At 44.3% G+C, this 22,302-nt stretch overlaps 1 protein-coding gene across 2 annotated transcripts in view; it reads right to left on the minus strand.

The window, feature by feature from the left end:
• KREMEN1 (kringle containing transmembrane protein 1) overlaps nt 1–22,302 on the minus strand; it is a 65,332-nt gene that overhangs the window by 11,105 nt on the left and 31,925 nt on the right. For both annotated transcript variants that reach the window (XM_047697665.1, XM_047697666.1), the window contains exons 4-5: nt 12,040–12,164; nt 6,134–6,287 (exon numbers count right to left, since the gene is read on the minus strand). In XM_047697665.1, the coding sequence (XP_047553621.1) occupies nt 6,134–6,287; nt 12,040–12,164 (279 nt within the window). The remainder of the gene's footprint in view (nt 1–6,133; nt 6,288–12,039; nt 12,165–22,302) is intronic.

Below are 22,302 nucleotides of genomic sequence, written 5' to 3' on the forward strand. Positions count from 1 at the left end.
ATTGTCTGTCGGAATGGAAAATCGGGGAGTCACTTTGGAAAATAGCTGGCAGTGTCCTGTGATAACAAATATGCACTTAGTACATGACCCTGAAATCCCAGGAGAAATGAAAGCACGTGCTCACACACACGCCCGTGCACACAGGCTAAGGGCAGGGTTGGAGCATCTTGACCACAGACAGATCAATGCTTATCAACGGACAAATGGATGAACAGACTGTGACATGTTTGTACAAAGACGTGCTTCTTAGCATTAAAAAGGAACTGCGGAAACAATCATGGGTGAATCTCAAAAGCATTACTTGAAGCAAAAGGAGCCAGAACCAAATGGTTAAGTAATCTATGATTCCATTTATATGACCTTCTTCAAAAGACAAAACTATACAGATGGAAGACAGATCAGTGGTTGCTCAGGGCTGGGGGCAGAGAGAGGACTGACCACAGAGGGGACAAGAGATCTTTCTGAGGAGATGAAAACGTTCTATATCTTGAGCGTGTATGCATTCGTCAAATCTTGTCGAAGTGTTCAACTAGAAGGGTGATTTTTACCTTATCTAAATTAGACCTTGAAAAACCTACATTTTAATTTTTTTAAAGATTATTTATTTATTTATTTATTTGACAGAGAGATAGAGAGAGAGCACAAGCAAGCAGAGCGGCAGGGAGAGGGAGAGAGAGAAGCAGGCTCTCCTCTGAGCAGGGAGCCCGATGTAGGGCTCGATCCCAGGACCCTGTAATCATGACCCAAGCCAAAGGCAGCTGCCCAATCAACTGAGCCACCCAGGCGCCCCAAACCCTACATTTTTTAAAAAGAAAAGCTGTAGAGAAAGATTCCCTACATAATCAACCTGACTTTCCCACACCCTAAGTATGAATTTGAATAAGATAACTTCTGTACACCTCGGTTCCTCATCCATAAAATGAAAATAGTAAGTTTCTTCCTTAGGGGTTTTACAAGAACTAAAAGGAGCTGATCTACGTAAAGTGTGTAGGATAGGATCTGGCACATAGTGTAAGCTCAGTAAGTATTAGCTATACTATTATTATTATTTGTAAAGAATCAAGTGTTCAGGTTAAACTGGTATTTCACCAGCGAAGGCTGACCTTCAACTTAGAGCTTTCGATTTCCCGATGTGCGCCATGCAGACAGGAGATTGGGTTTGGCAGTTTTGAAAGCAAACTCATGACATCTATGATAGATTATTAAAATTCAGTGATAATTCAACAGGAAACCTGAAATTTAGGAATATATGCAAGATCTTCTTTTTGAAGGGGAGAGTAGCTTGCCACATACAACCTGGGCAGCCGGGGGCCCTAAATAGCCCTGGGCGACACCTCCGGTGGCAGAAAGCCAGTGTCCTCCTGCCTTCTTTGATTTAGCACCTCCATCCCGTCTCAATATTAGCTCAGTCAGTTTCTTCAGGAACAGACTTCAGGCATCAGCGGGAACAGCTAGCCTCCCCCGGATGCAACTGAGTGCTCTGCTTCCAGACGTGAACGATCCTGGCATGTCTCAGCAAACAAACCCGAACCAAATGGGTCCCAGCCTTGAATCATATTCCACTGGACTGGCACTCAGAAAAGCAGAAGAGATTACTGTATTTCATCAGTTTTAAGGGGAACATTTTAATCTTTCAGACTGGACTGTGTCTGTCCATCGGTGCATGTCACTGTTTAGTTGGAAGTATTTTTCTCCTCAGTGATACGCACAGTGATGTTGCATCACATGACTGATGGCATCTGGAAGTCTATGAGGTACAATTACTAAGGCAATCCTAGCAGTCAGGTCCTATTGGACCTTAGGCCCTCCGTGTGTGTATATATATATATATATATATATATATTTTTTTTTTTTACCATTAATCTCTTCTCTTCCCTAAAATATAAGTTCCATGGGGGAAGAATTTCCATCTGTGGGACCTTGGGCAAGCTACTGAACTTTAATGAGCCTCTGTTGTCTCCTCAGGCAAATAAGGAACAGTACCTGCTTCACGGTATTAAAATGAAGGGAGGGAACGCACACAAAGTAAATAGCACAATGCCCTAAAAACATGTACGGGCTCAGAGGAAGGTTGCAGAGGAAGGACCAATCCCACATCTCATTTCTCCTTTCCGTGCCTAGAAGCTGAAAGGGGCCCAAGAGGCCCGCTGGGCAGTCTCTGTAATCTACTATTGATTACATAGTAGATTACTATTGATTACTCTCTGATCATTTATTTGGTTCTGTTAATTCAATACACTGAATTCTGGGGGCAGCACATGCTCTGAAGCTCTGTCAGTGCTGCACTGACACACAGCACACGGTCCACTTCACATCCTCCTGGAGCACATGAGAGCTTGCTGGAAAACCAGCCACACAGCCTATAACAAATAACTTAATGTGGCAATAATGACTGAGCAGACAGCTGTCTCCTCAGTCTCTCTGCTGAGGGGCAAAGGCAGCCTGAGAGCCACTGGAGCTGAGGAGCCTGGAGCGCCCTTCTGCAAGGAGCAGAGACCGGGAGGAACTCAGTGACATCCTGACTGGGACCTGGGGTCCAGCCACACTGGCAGCAGAGTCTGATATTCTGGGAAACCGTCACCTGGTCCTTTTCTCACCATCTAAGTTCTCCAGTCTCCTCAGAGAGAAATCTTTGTCCTCCCCAATTATGGGACAGTCTGTAGTCACCATGTGCAAAGTGCTCCGCTTTGTCCAATGGGTCATAAAGACTTCCAGGAGGCAGAACTTGTGCTACTTAGACAATCTTCCCCTCTGGCCAGGAAACCGCACGGATGACCTCTGCAGGCCTGCAGTTTGTACCTTCCTTTGCAGGGCTGGGGGGTGGGGGGGTCACTGGAGCGGGCTACTGTCAGGGGCCTCTGCCGGTCAGCAGGACCAGGGCCTCTAGAGGCTGGAGCTTCTCCGAACGCCAACCTCCTCATTCCTCCTAAAGGAAGGGGAGCCAGAGAAGGCAGCTTCTGGATGGTTACAGAAGGGGCCAGTTTCATGATAATCAGAGCCACTGGGCCCACCCTGTTCACATGCTTTTAGAGCATGAAATGGGACCCGTTATCATGACCTGTCTATTATTCTTAATGAAAGGGATTCTGGGTACTGAAAACAGAGAAATAAAAATTGTGGCAAACCTGGGTTTGAGTTCTCAATTTGGCTCTTATTCACCTGGATGAATTATTTTCTCTTTTGATCCACACACAGGTTTCTTATTAACAGGGCTGTTCTGAGTATCAAATAACATAAAATAAATAAAAGCACCCAGCTTCCAGGCTAGCACACAGCAAACACTCAACGGACAGCAGTTATTTTCATTATAATTAATTCATTGTACTGCACATTTGTGTGAGGCCCAGTGCTATCTTCTAGATATATTTCTAGTACCAAAGATGATGCTTGGTACGGGACTGACTTTAAAGCAAATTATTTCCATCTGATACCTCTGGTATAGGCGCTGCACTAAAAAAAACATCATTTTATCTGCCACACAGCAGACACTCCATAAAAATGTGCTAAATGAGTGCTTACCATATAAAAGTATTCTATTTTTTAACCATATAAAATCCACCATTTTAACAAGTTTAAAAACGTATAGCTCAGTGGTATGTGTTATAGGCTCCATGAGGTATAACCATGGACATCTGGTTCTGGCCTATGTTTATCACCCCAACAAGAAAACCCGTACCCACTAAGCAATCACTTCCCATCCCTCCCTTCTCCTCAGCCCTTGACGATCATTAATCTGTTTTCTGTCTGTATGGATTTGCCTATTCTGGACATTTCCTATATATAGACTCATAAAATACATGGCCTGAGTGTCTGGTTTCTATCACTTAGCGTCATGTTTTCAAAGTTCAACCTTGTTGTAGCGTGCATCATTATTTTGTTCCTTTTTGTGGCTGAATAATATTCCATTGTACAGATATAACACATTTTGCCGATCCTTTCTTCCATCGATGGACTTTTGGGTTGGTGCCACTTTGGGGGCTATTACGAACAGTGTTGCTGTAAAGGTTCCTGTACAAGTTTCTGTGGGAACATATGTTTTCAACTCTCTTGGGTCTGTATCTAGGAGTGGAATTGCTGGGTCATAAGGTAATTCTACTTCACGTTTGAGAAACTGCCAGACTGTTTTCCAGAGCAGCTGTACCATTTAACATTTCCACTAGCAAATGTGTGAGGGATCCAATTTCTCCACATGCTCACCAACATCTATTCTCCAGTAAAAAAAAATTAACACTATGTTCTGTTTAAAGTAGAAAAACAGGTAGCGAACCAACCACCTTGCTTTTCTTTTCTTTACTGTCTAATCCCATGAGCCCTGGCAAGATATCTATCCTCTTCATGTCCTAGAACTCTCTTCTGTACAATGACAGTGAGGATAATAATGCCTTCCTCAGATGGCTGCCAACAGGGCCTGATTTGTATAGATTGATAATTTATATAAAGCCTTAATACACTTAATACACACTCAATGTTTTATTCCTTTCTTTTTTTCACTTAGGAGTAGACCAGGCAAATTGTAAGCCCCACAAATATACTCTCCTGGGCTAGGGTGTCAAGGCAGAGGATCTTATAATAATAGACTTTGGAAGTGAAAACTTAAATAGAAGTGCAGGGTGTATTATCTGCCAACCTTTCTTAAACATCAGGCAAGTCTTAGTCTTTAGCTTTAACAGAGGTACTCAACTGAGCATTTGTCTTGACATAACAGAATGTACAGGGAACCACTGGTAGTCTCCAGCAGGCACACTCACCTAAAAAGACCAACAGTTGACCACATGAGTTCTACTTACCAATCCTTCCCCAGTCCTCTGCCCAAACACACACTTCTGACGACGTCTAAGCCATAACCTGCGAAAGGCTTAGGCTTTACAGCCACCGTATGTAGTAGCTAAAGTGTGTCCTCCAAAGGAGACATGTTCCATGCCTGGTAGTTGTGAATGTGACCTTATTTAGAAATAGTGTCTTTATAGATGTGAACAAGTTAAATGAGGCCACACTAGATGAGAGTGGGCCCTAAATCTAATGACTAGAGTCCTTACAAGAAGATAGAGAGAGACACAGAGGCACTGATGGACAGAGGGATAATGGCCATGTGAGGGAGGAGGCAGAGATTACAGTGATGCAACTCCAAGCCAAGGAATGCCAAGGACTGACAGCAATGGCCAGAGGCTTGAACGAAGCAAAGGCTTCTTCCCTGGGGCCTTCAGAAGGAGCATGGATGGATGCTTCAGTGGAGCACTGACAACACCTCGATTTTGAACTTCTAGCCTCCCAAACTAGGACAGAATACATTTCTGTTGCTTTAATGCTCCTGGCTTGTGATCATTTATTATGAGAGCCCTAGGAAACTAATAGAGCATATGATATTTCTGCATGAAACTGGGCCACTCAGGTTGAGATGTCAAGAGTATATCTACTGTATCCCAGTGACTAACAAAGACCTATGGACTCTGTAGTATATCTTAGTAACCTCAAGTCTTTCCTTTTGTCTGTCTCACTTGTTGACAATCTACTTTCTACCCAAATCTGGTGCTATACTGGTACTATGGCTCTCCCAAAGTCTTACCATCACTGAGTGGGATGCAGGGGGTGGTGGTTATGAGGAGGGATCAGGTAGGCCAGGGATAAGAACACAGTGCAGGAGAGATCAAGGCCCCAGATCCATACCCCATCTGCAGTGCACCCTGCCCCTAGCCAGCATCTCACAGATACGGTGGGTCAGAGAGGAGGCTGGAAGCATATGCTCTTCTCAGCTGCAAAACTGCTGCGACACCAAATGCCAAGGAAAACATTAAAGGGCTTGAAGTCAATTAAAACAAGAGGACCTTAAGGCTAATACTGACGAGCAATACCAGTGTCTGTTAAGTTGCAAAGGTCATCTTTTCTAGGCTTCCTAAGTATCCTGTGACAGGCCTCATCTCTTCAGAGCACATGGCACAACTAAATGTCTGTCCTTCCTTCTGGAGGACAGGGCCCGAGTCTGCTAGGTCAGTGTTACATCCCCAGGGTCTGGTCAGGGCCTGGCCTGCAGGAGGTGCTTGATAAGTATTGCTACATGAATGAAGGCTGGTCCGGTTGTTTCTCTGGCACAAGCGTTCCTGGGTCTTGGGCAGCAACGGGCACAGGGCACACTCACTGTCAAAGAGGATGATTCTGCCGTCGCCACCACAGGGCTGAGTGTGATCCCCAAAGCAGACGCTGTTGCACTCGGTGCTGGCTGCCTCCCCGTACTTCCAGTAATCAGGATTATTTCCACAGAAGCAAGCATAGCCCGACTCCATCCCGGCAAACTGTCATAGCAGAGAAACAGCACTGGGTAAGTGTCAGTCTGGGGTGTCAGCTGCCCTGAAGGAGCTTGGCAGGGTCAGCCCCCAGCTGGGTCCCTCTTCCTGGGGTCTCTGCCTTGCTCCCCTCCCTGGATGCTCGTTACACACTATCAGTAACCATGTTTCCCCTTCGGGCGAGCACACCTTTTACTGCCTGCACCTCTACTGTGTTTAAGTGAGTTTGACGGCAGGCACTGGGGGGAAACCCACTAACTTGAAACATTAATAACAGCGGCTCCGCATTTTATTGAACGTTTACTGTGTTCCAGGCGGTAGGTGCTTTATGGCTAGTCCCCACCACAAACTCATTACAGGCCCCGTTAAAATTTTTCATTTATTACCATATGGTAGAACTATTTATATGGTATATAGTTCTATGCACTTCAACCCCTGTTGACAACCATCCCTACGATCAGCATGCAGCTCAGGCACACGGCCCCAATAACCTTCCTATCCTGAACCTGCTTTATAGTTCCCCCTCCATAAATAAACCTTCGCAACTACCTATTGCTTTGCTGTTACTACGGTTTTGTTTTTTCAAAAATATCACATGCTAAGACTGAATGTTTATGTTCCCTCAAAAGCCGTATGTTGAAATCTTAACTCCCAGTGTGAGGGCATGTGGACATGGAGTCTCTGGTGAATTAGGGCACTAGAACAGAGCCCTCGTGAGTGGGATTAGTGCTCTTATAGAGGAGACCCCAGAGAGCTCCCTGGGCCCTTCTCTCACGTGAGGACACAGCAAGATGGCCATCTATGAACTAGGAGACATGTTCTCATTAAACACCCAATCTGCCAACAACCTTGATCTTATACTTCTAGCCCCCAGAACTGTGAGAAATAAATGTTTATTGACCCGATCTATGGTAATTTGTTACTGCAGGCAGAATGGACGAAGGCATCATATAAATGGAATTATATAGCATGTAAGCTTTTGAGACTGGCTTTCCACTTAGCGCAATGTCTTTGAGATTTATCCAAAGTGGTCCATGGATCAATAGTTCACTCCTTTTTATGGCTGAGTAGTAAGTCCATTGCACAGATATACCACTGTTTGTTAATCCAGTGGGTTGTTTCTAGTTGTTTATGATTATGGATAGAGTTGTTATAAATATCTGTGTATAGCTTTCTGTGAGCATAAGCTTTCATTTCTCCAGAGTAAAAAACTGGGAATGGGGATGCTGGGTTATAAGGTAAGTTTATGGTTATATGAAACCACCAAACTGTTTTCCAGTGACTGTACCATTTTGTACCATTCAAAGCAACGTATGAGTCCCAGTTGTTCCATATCCTTGTCAACACACATTATTGTCAGTATATTTTATTTTAGCCATTCTAAGAGGTATGTAGTGGTATCTCACGATGGGTTTCATTTGCATTACCCTAGTGGTTAATGATACCGAATATCTTCTCATGTGCTTATCTGTCATCTGTATAACCTCTTTGGTGAAGTATCAAGTCATTTGCCCATTTTTAAAATTTTGAGGTATTTTTTTAAAGAGTTTGTTTATTAGAGAGAGAGTGAGAGAGAGCGTGAGAGGGGAGAAACAGACTCCCTGCAGAGCTGGAAGCCTGATGCGGACTTGTTCGGGGACTCTGGGATCATGACTTGAGCCAAAGGCAGTCACTTAACCAACTGAGCCACCCAGGTGCCCCATTTTTCAAATTTAAAAAAAAAAATTTTTTTTAACTATTGAGTTTTTAGTTTTCGTATGCAATCTGCATGTAAGTCCTTTGCTGCATATGCAATTACAAATATCCTCTTCTAGGCTATGGCCTGTCTTTTCATTCTTTAAAAAAATGTCTTTCACAGAGCAAAAGTTTTAAATTTTGGTGAAGCTCAATTACTAACTATTTCTTTTACGGATCATGCTTTTGATATTACTTACACCTAAGTAATTTCTATGTAAACCCAGGTAAACCTCAGTCACGAAGATTTTCTCCCCTCTTTTCCCCTAAAAGTTTTATAGTTTCACATTCTAGTTAGACCCAAGATCCATTTTGAGTTGTGCATGTACTCTTTTGTGTTTGATTTCTTCCAATTAGCATAATGTTTTGGCTATTCATCCATGTTGTTGTGTTTATCAGTATGTTTTACTGTATCTTCTTTCTGTTGCTGAGTTGTGTTCAAAAGTATGGATGTGGGGCACCTGGGTGGCTTCAGCCCAGGTCATGATCCTGGGGTCCTGGGATCGAGCCCCACATCAGGCTCCTTGCTCAGTGGGAGTCTGCTTCTCCCTCTCCAGCAACCCCTGCTTGTGCTTGCACTCTCTCTCTCTGTCAAATAAATAAATAAAATCTTAAAAAAAAAAAGCATTGCTATAGCACAATGTATTTATTTTTTCACCAGTTAATGGACACTGAGTTATTTACAGTTTGGGACTATTTTGAATAATGCCGCTATGAACACATACGCATACATTTCTGTGTGAACATACATATTCAACTCTCTTAGGTATATACTCAAGAGTGGAATTGCTGGTTTAAAAGGTTACGTTTAACTTTTTGAGAAACTGCCAAACTGTTTTCCATGGCAGCTGTCTTAGCTGCTCCGTAGCACTATTTTTTTTTTTTTAAATATTTTATTTATTTATTTGTCAGAGAGAGCGAGAGCGAGCACAGGCAGACAGAGTGGCAGGCAGAGGCAGAGGGAGAAGCAGGCTCCCCACAGAACAAGGAGCCCGATGCGGGACTCGATCCCAGGACGCTGGGATCATGACCTGAGCCGAAGGCAGCGGCTTAACCAACTGAGCCACCCAGGCGTCCCTCCGTAGCACTATTTTACATTTCCACCAGCAAAGTATAAGGATTCCAATTTCTCTACATCTTCACCAATGCTTGTTTTATCTTTAAAAAAAAAATTTTTTTTTACCTATAGCCATGGGTTATTTATTGTTGCGATATCTCATTATGGTTTTGATCTGCGTTTCCCTCAAGACTAATAATATGAGCATATTTCCATGTGCTTATTGGCCATTTGTGTGTCTTCTATAGAGAAATGTCTATTCAACCCATTTGCCTATTTTTTAATTCAGTTGTCCTTTTATTGTCAAGTTGTAAGAGATCTTTATAGATTCTGGACATTAAATCCTTACTCAGATATAGGATTCATAAATATTTTCTCCTATTCTGTGAGTTATTTTTTCATTTTCTTCATAGTGTCCCTGTCACACAAAAGTTGAAAATTTATTTACTGGGTTGACGGGTAGTAAGTTTTGGCCCACGTACCACTGTTTGCTAACCCTGATATATGCAATTATTCTTATGCCAATACCACTCTCTTGATTACTATAGCTTTACGGAAAGTCTTGAGATCAGGCAGGATGAGTCCTCCAGAGTTGATCTTTTTCAGAATTATTTTGGTTATTCTAGGTTCTCTGCTTTTCTATGTAACATTTAAGGATCAGCTTAACAATTAAAAAAAAAAACTATCATTTTTGATTGGGATTGCACTGAATCCATACATCAACCTGGGAAAAGCTGATATTTTAACAATATTAAGTCTTCCAATCCATGAACAATGCCTGCATTTTTAAAAAAGATTTATTTATTTGAGAGCGAAAGAGAGAGAGAGAGAGTGGTGGGGAGGGACAGAGAGAGAGAGAGAGAGAGAAAATCTCTAGCAGTCTCCCTGCTGAGTGAGGAGCCAAACGACCCTGAGATCATGACCTGAACCGAAATCAAGAGTTGGACACTTAACTGACTGAGCCACTCAGACACCCCACAATGTCTGTATTTCTACTTATTTAGATCTTAATTTTCTCTTGCAATGTTATACACTATTTGGGATATAGGTCTTTAATATCCTTTGTAGTTCTGAGATTATTTATGCTGCTGTAAATGGAATTTAAAAATTTTATTTTCCAATTGTTCACTGCTAGTACGTAGAAATGCAACTGATTTTGTATATGACCTTATAACATGAAACCCTGATAAATTTACTTATTATTTTTATGTAGAACTGTCTACATACCTGACCATGTTGTCCATAAATTAAGAAAAAAATTTCCTCCTTTCCAACCTACATGGCTTTCTTTTTCTTGCTTTATTTCATTAGTGAGGATCTCAAGTACAGTGCTGAATAGAAGAGGTGAGATTGGGCATCATTTGTGCTTAATTTTAAGCAGAAAGAACTGAACTTTCCACTGTTGAATATGACATTAGCTTTAGATTTTTTGATAGCTGCTCTTTCTTTTTAAAGATTTATTTTATTTATTTTAGAGGGGGAGAGGGACAGAAGGAGACAGATGGACTCCCACGCAGGTGCGTATATGAGCAGTGGGGAGGGGTAGAGGGGAAGTGAGAAGAAGGCTCCCTTTTGAGCTCCATCTCAGGACCCTGGGACCATGACCTGAGCCAAAGGGGGACGCTTAACCATCTGACCCACCCAGGTGCCCCTATTGCTACCATTTTTTGTTTTAAAGCTCAAATTATGTTAGAGTTGGACAGTGGAGACCCTTCCAGTTGGTTCCTGTGTCCTTTTGACAGCCCTCACCATTCCTTACTTTATTGTACAACATGCTTCAGGCTCTTCTTGCACTTTCTTAGGATGGAGTCCTAATTCTTATTTAGTGAAGAACAATATCTAGGGGTGCCTGGGGGGTTCAGTCAGTTAGGCATCTGCCTTCAGCTCAGGTCATGATCCCAGGGTCCTGGGATCAAGTCCAGCGTCAGATTCCCTCCCTCGCTGAGCAGGGAGCCTGCTTCTCCCTCTCCCTCTGCCCCTCCCCTTGCTTGTGCTCTCTCTCTCTCACTGTCTCTCTCTGTCAAATAAACAAATACAATCTTAAAAAAAAAGTAAAAAAAGAACAATACCTAGAAAGCAAGATCTGAGCACTAAGTGTGCTCTGTGGAACCACTGTGTCACTGTTCCCAGATCCTCTCAGTGGACAGAGGTAAGAAATATATATGTATATACAAACACACACACGGACCTACAAACATGTTTATACTTATTTCCGTATCTGTCTCTCTATATATCAAAACCATATACTACATTAATAACTTCAATCCCTGCCTGATACTATAGGCTTCACTTCTCCAACAGTGAGAAATCTGGCTCCCATTATCCTCAGTATATTTACTTATATGCTCTGCAGGCAACCAGTCAGTCCATCGGGTTGGGCCACCAGCCTCACAAAGCCCCTGACCTTGCAGGCTACTCTCCTTGCTTGGGCCTGATTAATGGCTTTTTCACTGAATTATTAAGGAAGGACAAAAGAAAGGAAGGAAAAAGGAAGGAGGGAAGGAAGGAAGGATAGAGCAAACAATAGGATTACTGAACCTTAATAATCAAGGAGTAAATTGCAAATAGAGGAAAGGACAGAAAGAAAAGAAAGTATTTTGTCCAGGCTAGGGCCCCTAATGTAGTAAGGAAATAACCACTGCCTTGGCCTACTCCCAGATCCCCTGGGAAGCCAGAGATGTCCCTGCTCATAACGTTCAAGGGCACAAGGAAATACATAATTCTGTCAGAGGTCAAATAGGGATACAGATATTGGGGGATTTTCCTCTTTTCTCTCCCCATCTTTAGACAAGAACGCTGCCTCACACTCCTGAATGCCAAGCCCTGCTCTTCTTCCAGTTCCTCCTTGGCAGAAAAACAGTTCCATGGTTTGACAGGTTTAAAAAAAGTATATATATTTTTAAGTTATCTCGGCAGATTGCATTTACATCTTCATGCTTTCCTACAGATATAGAGCCATAGAATCATTACCTTGAACCTCTGACTCCGACAAAAACTGATGCAGGTTTGTATGGTAAGTTTGTTAGACGTTTTACTGGCGCCCGTTAGAGGAGGTGGGTTTCCATGATCCTTATAGCAGCCAAGGTTTCCAGGCACTGGAGGAAAAAGAAAAACAAAAGAATTTCACAACATCTGGCTGTGAAACACCAAGAAGAAACAGTGGTTTGTGCCAGGTACTTTCATCTCAGCTAATATTTCCACTCTTAAGGTACACATCAATAACAAGCAACAAGCTTTAAAAATGGAAGTCCTCTGGCAAATGCCATATTTCTGTTTTCTTCTGAAGAGTATGTGTGGCCCAAGGTCCACCTTTAACTAATCTGTTCAGTATTGATAGAATTGAGCATTAAAGAGAACTAGGAATCATTTCCTCAAAACAGAGAAGCTGCAATATGTAAATTATGTTTCAGAGTTGCTGGAGGGCAGGAAAAGCCCTAGGAAGCCTTTCATCCCCTGCCTGTGCCCCCCCCCATTAGTTGTTATTGTTTTTAAGATTTATTTATTTATTTTAGGGAACGAGAAGGGGAGAGAGTGTGTGAGTGGCAGGAGGGGCAAAGGGAGAGGGAGACGTAGATGTAATAAGATAGTAAGTGGGTGTCATTTTAAGTAACCAAGTTCTAGGGTCATCTGTGGTATAGTAATGGAGAATTACTACATCTACATAATACATACTATATACACGTTGAATGAAGGAATGAGCTGATTGTAGGCCATGGACAAATCAACCTCTCTGGACCTTAGTTTTCCATCTCTGTTATTAATTTATGAATCACTTCACTATCAGATGAAGCCCTTTCCCCTACTTTATCTGCTTGGCTCCTCAGTTTATGTAACTGAAGATATTATTAATAAGACATGAATGAGGCTTTTCCTAGAAGCACTTCTAGGTCAGCTAAGAATTATACGTTATTCAATTCCAAGTGAGTCATACAGACCCCCAGAAAGCATTTCTCCTTTGTGTTTAAGACTAGAAAACAGAGGGGCACCAGGTGGCTCAGTTGGGTTAAGCGTCTGCCTTCAGCTTGGGTCGTGATCCCAGGGTTCTGGGATTCAGCCCGACTTTAGGCTCCCTGCTCAGTGGGGAGTCTGCTTCTCTCTCTCCATCTGCCTCTCCCCCAGCTTGTGGTCTCTCTCTCTCATTTGCCCACTCTCTCTCTCAAATAAATGAATAAAATCTTAAAACAAAACAAAACAAAACAAAACAAAAAAAAACCCCTGGGAAACAGGGGTGCCTGGCTGGCTCGGTCAGTTGAATGTGTGACTCTTGATCTCAGGGTTGGGAGTTAGAGCCCCACACTGGGTGTAGTGATTACTTAAAAATAAAATTTTAAAAAAGACTAGTAAACAGCATGGTCCAATTTAACAAACTTTACATCCACATTAGCCTGTTGGCAGGTAAAAATATATGTGTGTCTCTGTGTGTAATTGCTGCCACCATCTAACATCTAACCAGTTCCTGTTAAATCAGCAGGAAGTACCACTGCTAACCCAAAGAGTCACCCTTCCCCCTCCAGCCAAGTGGTTACCCTTCTCCCTTGCGTCACACATGGTTCAAATATAACAAATGTGGCTCACCACACAAATGTTAAAATGCATCTTTTGGAAACAAACCAGATCTCTATAGTGGCGAATGTAAACAGAAAAACTCTAGGCAGTAGGAGGCTGGTGTTCAGTGGGAGCCTGGCTTGGGAATGGCTGGGTTTTAGAGTTTAAACAAATGCAGTGAGTTAAGCATCTCTAGTCAGGGACACATCCCACAAGCCGAGTTTGTTAAAGGGACCTTATGCACGGAAACCTGAACCATGCATTCAATGGTTCTTAATGAGAACTACTCGATCATCATCACCCTGGTCATTTACTCTGATTTTTGTCTCATTTATCCTATTACGATCAGAAGTAAGCATGTTATTGTGGATTAGTTTACAGAGAGCCCAAGGCACATAATCATAAATGTTAAGATTAGATATCAACAAGGTTATGGGTTGTACTAATGCAGCTGGAACTTATAAGCGTTATTCACAATTTGCTGAGCAAATCCAGGCAGCTCATGTTCCAGTGGGGTAGTGGGGTAGATCTCTGGAAGTCAGCACCTCCGACGCTGCAGCCCCATCCATCTGATATCAATGGCCTGAGGTATCATGCCTGTCTGGCCTGAGTCAGTTGCTTGCCAGACACCATCGAGTCTACCTCCCAAGATACTGCAGATGTTTGTCCGTGTCTCTGTCTCCACACTGCCATGTCCCTTCCCACTGAGACTACTGCCCTGGCCTGCTAGTCCATCTCCCTATTTCCAGGTGCACGCTACACTAATCTAGTTAGTACACTGCAACCAGAATAATCTTTACTGTTCCAGGCAGAAGGAAGGGCAAAGGCCTAAGGCTGAAATGAGGTTGGCCTTTGCAGGAACAAAAAGAAGTGAGGATAACCAACGACAGAGAGAGGGAAAAGTAGTAGGAGCTGGAGGGGTAGGCAGGGGTCCTGCTTGCAACCTTCTAAGTCCCTCAGGATGAAGTCCCAACTCTCTCACATGGTACACAAGGCCCTGCCTGATCTGCGCTGCTCGCTCCACTTCCCCTCCCCCTCCAGCATGACCTCTCTCTCTATAGCTCAGCTCATGTTCTAGATGAAAGCCAATTAAGTGATAGTGTATTTGCGAGTTTCCTCATGACACATTGCTCTCCCGACTTCTGCGCATACTCTTTCCTTTGCTTGGAATACTCTCTCTGCTTAACATTGTAGCTTAAGCACTATTTCCCCTGGGGAAGCACCCTGCCCCCCAAATAAGGTCATATGTCCCTGTTGTGGGCCTGTAGCAGCCTCAATTCTAAACACCTGCTCATGTGTCTCTCTCCCCAACGAACCATGTATGACTTAAGGGTAAGACTGTATCTTCCACACACTGTTCAATTCCCAGGGCCTGGTACAGTCCCAGTCACAGAGCCGGTGCCTTAAAACTGAATCCCAGATGCCCGGGCCTGTTCTGCACCACCTGCTGGAATCACGGAGTGAGTGGGTGAAGGTAATTCTTCAGCAGCAGTGAAGGAACAGAGCAGGGGGCAAGTAAAAGGCAGAGCTGACCTGCGTGACAACACCCACTTAAAGCTAGTGAGCGCAGGGTCTGACTTCTGCCTGCATACTGTCCTCTCTGACTCTTCGAATCACCACTCAGGATAACTGAGTTTTCCAGAAAGGTTAACTTGAAAACTTAAAGTTTTATCCTCATCATTTAGGACAGAACCTTTCTAAAACATATTAGCTACTTCTTTTTTTTTTTTTAAACTTAACTCAGTTTAACCTACTTTATTTTTTAATTTTTTAAAAAGATTTAATTTATTTATTTATTTGAGAGAGAGGGAGGGAGGAAACAGACTCCCCGCTGAGCAGGCAGCCCAATATGGGACTCGATCCCAGGACCTGGGATCATGACCTGAGCTGAAGGCCAACACTTAACTGACTGAGCCACCCAGACACCCCTCAGTTTAACCTACTTTACGTTTCTCTTGGTGGCTTGAGGTTGTCAAATGTCCTTCACCCAGGCTGGTGTGCTTTTTTTGCGTGCTCGTATCTGGCTTCAATAGTCAAGTCTGTGCCCTTGGTTACCGCCGAGGCTGCTGACCGCTCAGAACATTGGAACTGGAAGGAGTCTCAGGGAACCTCTACTTTGTGCTCCTGTGTGTGTGTGTGTACCCTCGTCTTTATTTGCTGCTGCTTATGCTTACAACAATACCGCCACGCTTATTAGAGTTGTGTGAAAAACAGAAACAGTTTCTAAAGGGGGAGATCTAGGCTCCCCACTTTCCAGCAATCATGCCACAGCTCAAGATTTGTTTTGCACGCTCCCATCCCAGGTCACGGCACTCCGCGGACGGGCGCTGGCACTACTGCCATCGGCTCAGGAGCAGCGAGCGCCCTACAGCAGCCCCTAACGTGCGCTCCCACGTCCGACAGACCTCAGCATGAGTTCTGGCCCCAGCTTCATCAATAGTAGAACGAGGAGCAACAGGGCCCCAAAGCGTTCTTTGGAGAATTGAAATGAGATAATGTAAATAAAGTAAAGACCACGAGGCCTGGAAGGATAACATGTGCCGAATAAACAGTGTTCATTCTCATTACAGTTGAACCTTGAACAACACGGGTTTGAAAAGCACGTGTCTATTTATGCGTGGATTTTTTACAGGATAGGACTGTGCATGTATTTCCTCTTCCTTATGATTTTCGTAATAACACTGTCTTTTTTTCCAGCTTACTCTATTTTAAGAATACAGCATATAATACATGTAACGTACAAAGTCTGAGTTAACTGACCGCTCATGTGATCAGTAAGGCTTCTGGTCAACACCAGCCTCTTAGTAGTTAAGTTCTTGGAGAGTCAACAGTTATGTGCGGATGTCTGACTGGGCAGGGGGTCAGTGCCCCTAACCCCTGCGTTGTTGAAGGGCCAAGTGTATATATAAATAGGGCTTTCATCGTTCACCACACAAACAGAAACCACTTGCTCAGTAACAGAAAACTAAAATAGCATTGAGTTAAAAGGCAAAATCAAAGGCAGCCACCTCAACAAACTGGGTTTCATTCCAGATATGAAAACATCGATCTCTTACAGCTGGTGAGCACACAGTACACTTTCCCATAAGCATCTCACGTGGAAATCAAAGCCCTCTGAGGGAGGCGGTATGGACAGGGTTATTCTATGTGACAGAGAAGAAATCACGGACTGCTGACGTTGTGGGCCTTCCACGGGGGCAGAGAAGATGGAACCAGAGGGTACGAGCAAGCTCTCGGGTGGTAGAGACTCACTCTGTGGTTTTGTTCCTTTTGCTCATGGGGCCGGTCTGGTGAACTGAATGGAAGTCAGATTAAAGACTGACTTCTCAAACACATTAGCCCCTCCACACTTGGTGTGCCATGAGGCCAGCCCCTGAGACAGTGGCCAGCCTCTGAGGGGTGCCACTGCCCTCTGACTCGCGCTGGAAAGTGTGGCTCGAAGTCTCGCCGGAGAAGACACGTCATGCAGTCTTCAAAAGCCTTACTGGCCAACTGAGTGCATTTCCAGACCGTGTCCCACCCTTCGCTCTTCCCAGAAGCGGGGAGGAAGAGTCAATCTGAAAAAGGATATTTGTTCTCAAATTCCTTTTTACTTTCAAGACCACTTTAAAGTCCTGTGGCTTGGTCATGCATTTTTCCTCTTACCAAAGAGGCCTCATCACTTTCAATTCTTTAAAAATCCTCTTAAAATACAAGCAGACCCCTTGTTTATCATAGTTGGTGCTTTAAGATGCGTGACAGTTAATCAGCAACATTCTCTTCAGATGTTCAGAGGTCTTGCCAGAGATAAAAGTTTCAGAGGTGGCTGAAGGGAGATGGTCCTCTATTCAGATTAATCTGGGAACTACTGTTCTTTTGCATCATAAGGAACAGGTGGGAAGCATCCAGGCAGCTGACTAGCCACCTTTACATTTGGACAAAACTGTGGTTCACTGTGAAGGTGCTGTGTACACCTCCATGGGAACCCCCATGGCCAACAACCCTTTTCTAAGGGCCACCATCTTCTCAGAGCATCAACTGCTGGTTGGGAACAGGCCAAAGGACTCCATCCTCTGACTGACTTCTGTGAGGCCCATGAGATTCTCTCTCCCAGGAAGCTGGAACTGGGACTTCAGTTAATGAATTGTGAGTGCTGGACTTACAGGGGTCTTGTCAAGTGGGGGTTAAGGCAACCAGCCATATTTGGGCCACCTGAATTGAGAAGTGAGCTGATTCTTCTGCTCCACAAAGAGGAAGAAGAATGGATGCCATCCTGAGACAGAGGCAGAGGTGGGAGACCATGTGGCCCAAGAGAGAGATGGCAAGAGTAGGTACTTTCTTCCCAGGTTCTTGGGACACAGGAATGGGATGTTCTGCAATATAGTCCTATGCCCTTAAAATTATTTTCATTCAAGTTAATTTGAGTGAATTCCATTCCTGGCAATCAGACAACTCCTGACAAAGATAGAAAGCATGCCCATTATGGCAAAAGCTCAATTTGAATACAAATCTTCAGATGGCAATTTATTTAAGAAGCCCTGACTGTTACTATGTTTTCTGTTCCAGTGCTCTGACCAGATCTGGGATATCTGTTTAAGAAACCAGAAGCAAAGTTCTTATCTTGCATTTTGGAAAACTTCCCTGGCTCTGCAGGACTCCTTTTACTTTGTCTTATAAGTAAAATCTGCTTCTTCAGACATGAAGAAATGAAATGCAGTGACTCTGCTTGTGTTAAGTCACTTAACCTTGTGTGGAGACCATCTTCTGCCCCTGGAACCTCAAGCTGGTATCTCAGTAGCTGATTTCTTCCCTCCATGGGAGCAAGAACGGAGCTCACCTGAGATGATACCGCTGGTGTCCTATCAGAGGACAAATCATTTCAAATATGTCCTTCAGAGAATCAATGGGTTAAGTGTAGACTCATCTATTCTCTCAGCCACAAGCTGTGACCACAAGCACATTGCCCTCCGTCCTAGCCACCTACAACTTCCATTCCAGATTGGCAGCTGCCATCTTGGTCCAAGTCCTATCCCAACATGGCCCCACCATACTTCTTTAACTTTATTTCTAAACATCAGCTTTCCTTTGTCAGTCGCACTGATTCTACGAGCAGCACTACTCATGTCTGAATCCCCTATGAGCTCATCCATATAAATAAGTGAACACCGACTTTTCTTCCCCTGTGAAATTTTACCTTTAGCGAAGGTAGTAAGAGTTCCTAAGGATCCTGACCCCCGTACGGCCCTGATGTATCACAGTGGTAGTTTTCTTTTGGTGGGAGTTCCTTCTCCAAAACTTAATTTTTGGTGATTTAATATGTTAGTCTCCAAAGGAGGCTCTAATAATCTTGCTCCTCCCCATACATGTGGGCTGCCATCTACTTTAAGAGTTGGCATCAATTTCCTTTGCCCTTGAATCTGGGCTGGCCTTGTGACTTGCTTTGATCAACAGAACGTGGTGGACTTCTGAGTTCTTGCCTTCAGAGGACTGGCAGCTTCTGCTTCCTCTCTCTTGGAAGCCAGCCAGCCACTATGTGAGTGGCCTGAGTACACTATTAGAAAGAGCAGTTACCCAAGTAGAGGCCTGAAGCTGTGTTGGATGTCCTAGCCCCAGCAGAGCCCCCAGGGGAATGCACCCACCTGACTGGGCCCTGATGAGAGCAGCAGAAGAACCACCGGCTGAACCTCAGCCAACCCACAGGAGTAGGAGAAATGGTAAGCCGTTGTTGCCTTAGGCCACAAGGTTTTGGGGAGGCCTGTTATAAAGCAACAGAGAACTGAAACACCTTACTCGACAAAAGGTCAGTCCAAGTTCAGGAGGAATGATACAGCTGGGTCTCTGGGAAGAAGATCTCAGTTTATTGACTTGAACTTTTGTTTTTCGGGGACGCCACAAATATCCCAGGCAAGGAACCACAGAGTCGTCTTTGATGCTTCTCGCTGTTTCATCCCTTATATATTCTACTTGTCATCAAGTTCTGTCTTCTTCCTAAATGTATCTTGGATTTAACCCTTCCTGTCTTATCTCACTGCTGCCATCACAGCTCAGACCCTGATCCGCTGAATTTAGAAATCTGCACCCATCCTCTCCTCCTGGACTTCCTTCCTTGGACCCATTCTGCAAGTGGGCCCTGGGCTCATCTTCTTAAACTAGGGCTTTCAGTATGTCAGTCCCCATCTGGCCAACTCTGGCTTTCGAGGTTTCGAGGCCTCATCTGGTCTCTCCTTGTCCACTCGTCTACTTGGGCAATGTGGTCCCCAGCCCACGCGCACAACCCCAGGCCCTTCCTCCAAGTCCCTGTCGGGCTGTTACCTGACTTGGTATGCTTTGATCCATCCAGCCCCATCTGCCTCTCTCTGTAATGACTCCAACCTCCACAACCGCACCGAGAGCCCTCTCATCTGCAAAAACTCACAGCTCTCCACCTCCTAATTCAATCGTATTTATAAACCTGGTGGGCTGGTTTCCAATTTCCTCCCATGTTTATAACTCCGATTCCTAATTACGTTTTAAGATTTACAGTAGGGACTCTCTCTTATGTTTATGTATATTCCTCCAGGCAAGCGCTACTGTAAAGGTGTTCAGTAAACTCAACCGTGTTGACCTGAATGATTTTCCATTTTTAAGTTAGTAGTATGACTTGCCCAACCGTGCTTCAGAACACTTTGGAAATACAGTATATATCTGTCATTAAGGAAAATGGCCATTTGGTTCAGAAAGTTCTTTTTTTTCCCTCATGGAAAATTAAATAATATCTACTGCCAAAAACCAAAAACAATCGAGTACCCACCAGATCTGAGACCATAAAACTGAGCTGTGAGAACGAACGCAGGGCCTCTTGTGTTCTCTGACTGCAGCGCCACACCAGGCCCGAGGGGAGTGGCCCCCGCAACAGCTGAGGCACGCCACCGAGCCCTGTGGCTAGTCAGATAAAGAAGGAATGGGCAGAAATAACACACAGGTTAGGAATAACCTATTTAGGAATTGTATGGCGGGAACATGCCAATAGCAGTCCATTCCCTGGGGAAAGCACAGGCCACTGTAGCACCTGCTAGAATTTCCATGCCCACCAAGTGCTGGGCCCTGGACTTAGGGTTGTGTGTACTTTATGCACTGGATCTTCAAAAGAACCCTAGAAGGCACAAATGAGGAGACCAAGGCTCAGAGCAGAGCCATTTTGCCGAAAGCCACTAAACGATTAAGATTCAAACCTAAGGCCATGTGACTCTGACATCTACATTCTTTCCACTAATTTGTGTTGTCTTTCTTACTGGAAGAGACATGATAACACATTATCAGGAATATTTAATGAGCACCGTTATGGCCTGCCCTGTGCTAGGTGTTGGGGGAGACTGGCACAATGCATGGCTTGGAGGGACGGGAAGTCCCCCTAGATTCCATCAGCACCCTCCCCAAATCAACATACCACCCATGTAAAAAGAGAGCATGTGCTTGGCAAATCCAGCTTCCAGAGGAGTCCCCCGTTCCACCTTAAGCCTCTCCTTCACAGAAATTCCAGAGCTACCCCTGCTCCTGTCTTTGAACGGCTTAGTCTGGCTGGGAAAACAAAACTGCTCACATGAAGCAAGAATGAACAGTATGAAGCAGGATTCTGACATATGCTAATTTAATGCTAATCTAAAAGGGCTCGATGCAACAAAAACGTTAAGTAACTGAAACAGCCAGAGGGATGAGGTGCAAAAAAAACGAGTCGGCATCATTTATATTATTACTGTTCATTTCAATATTGCTTTGGCTGTCAGCTAAAGTTTCGGGCTTCCTTTTAGCTGTGAAGTGCGAATGATGCTCCCAGATGTGTCTTGTTTTGTTTTGTTTTTTTTAAGATTTTATTTATTTATGACAGAGAGAGTGCGAGAGGGAACGCAGCATGGGGGAGCTGGAGAGGAAGAAGCAGGCTCCCTGCTGAGCAAGGAGCCCGATATGGGGCCCAATCCCAGGATACTGAGCTGAAGGCAGACAGACACTTAACGGCTGAGCCACCCAGGTGCCCCAGATGTGCCCTTTTTGAGGTGAAATTCAAACCATGCAGTGAAGATTCGGTGTTGGGAGAACCGCCCCACCCCAGGCCTGGAAAAGGCTGCTGATATAGTGTTTCATGCCAAGGGTCCAAGTCCTGGGAGCCCCTTCCCAGCTGAGAACAGCTGGGCAGTGAACACCCTCGGAAACGGCCCAATATTCTACAGAGCGATTCTGCTGTGCGGCGAATGCTTCCTGGATACCATCACAGCCTGCTGTCCTCCTGGGGCTTGGGATTTCCTAAACTCAAAGAAGACAAGAAAATGACTTCGAGCTAAGAGCTTGAACTGCAGACCCTCTGTCGCCACTGACTTAATCCTTTGGTTTCCACAATGTCAAAAAGGCACTCTTAATAATTCGGCATACTTTCAGAATTTCAAACTCTAATTCCCAAACAATTCACCAAGAAAATTCTCAAGAATGACCTCAATAGTAGCCTGGATCCATCCCAGGGCCCCTGTTTTCAAGGAAATAAAGGAAATGGAGCTATTCTCGAGAACTGGAGGGAGAGGGCACTGGTCTTGCCACGAGGAGCCCTAGATTCAAATCCGATTTGGCTCAGGGTATAATCCTCATCAGGTCACCTCACTACTCTAGGCTCATTGTCTCATCTAAACAATGGGGGGTGGGGAGTGGACACACCACCCGCTTCACAACGCTGCTGGAAAAGTT

This window comes from Lutra lutra, chromosome 12 (genome assembly GCF_902655055.1).
Source record: "Lutra lutra chromosome 12, mLutLut1.2, whole genome shotgun sequence".
NCBI classification, from domain to species: Eukaryota; Metazoa; Chordata; class Mammalia; order Carnivora; family Mustelidae; genus Lutra; species Lutra lutra.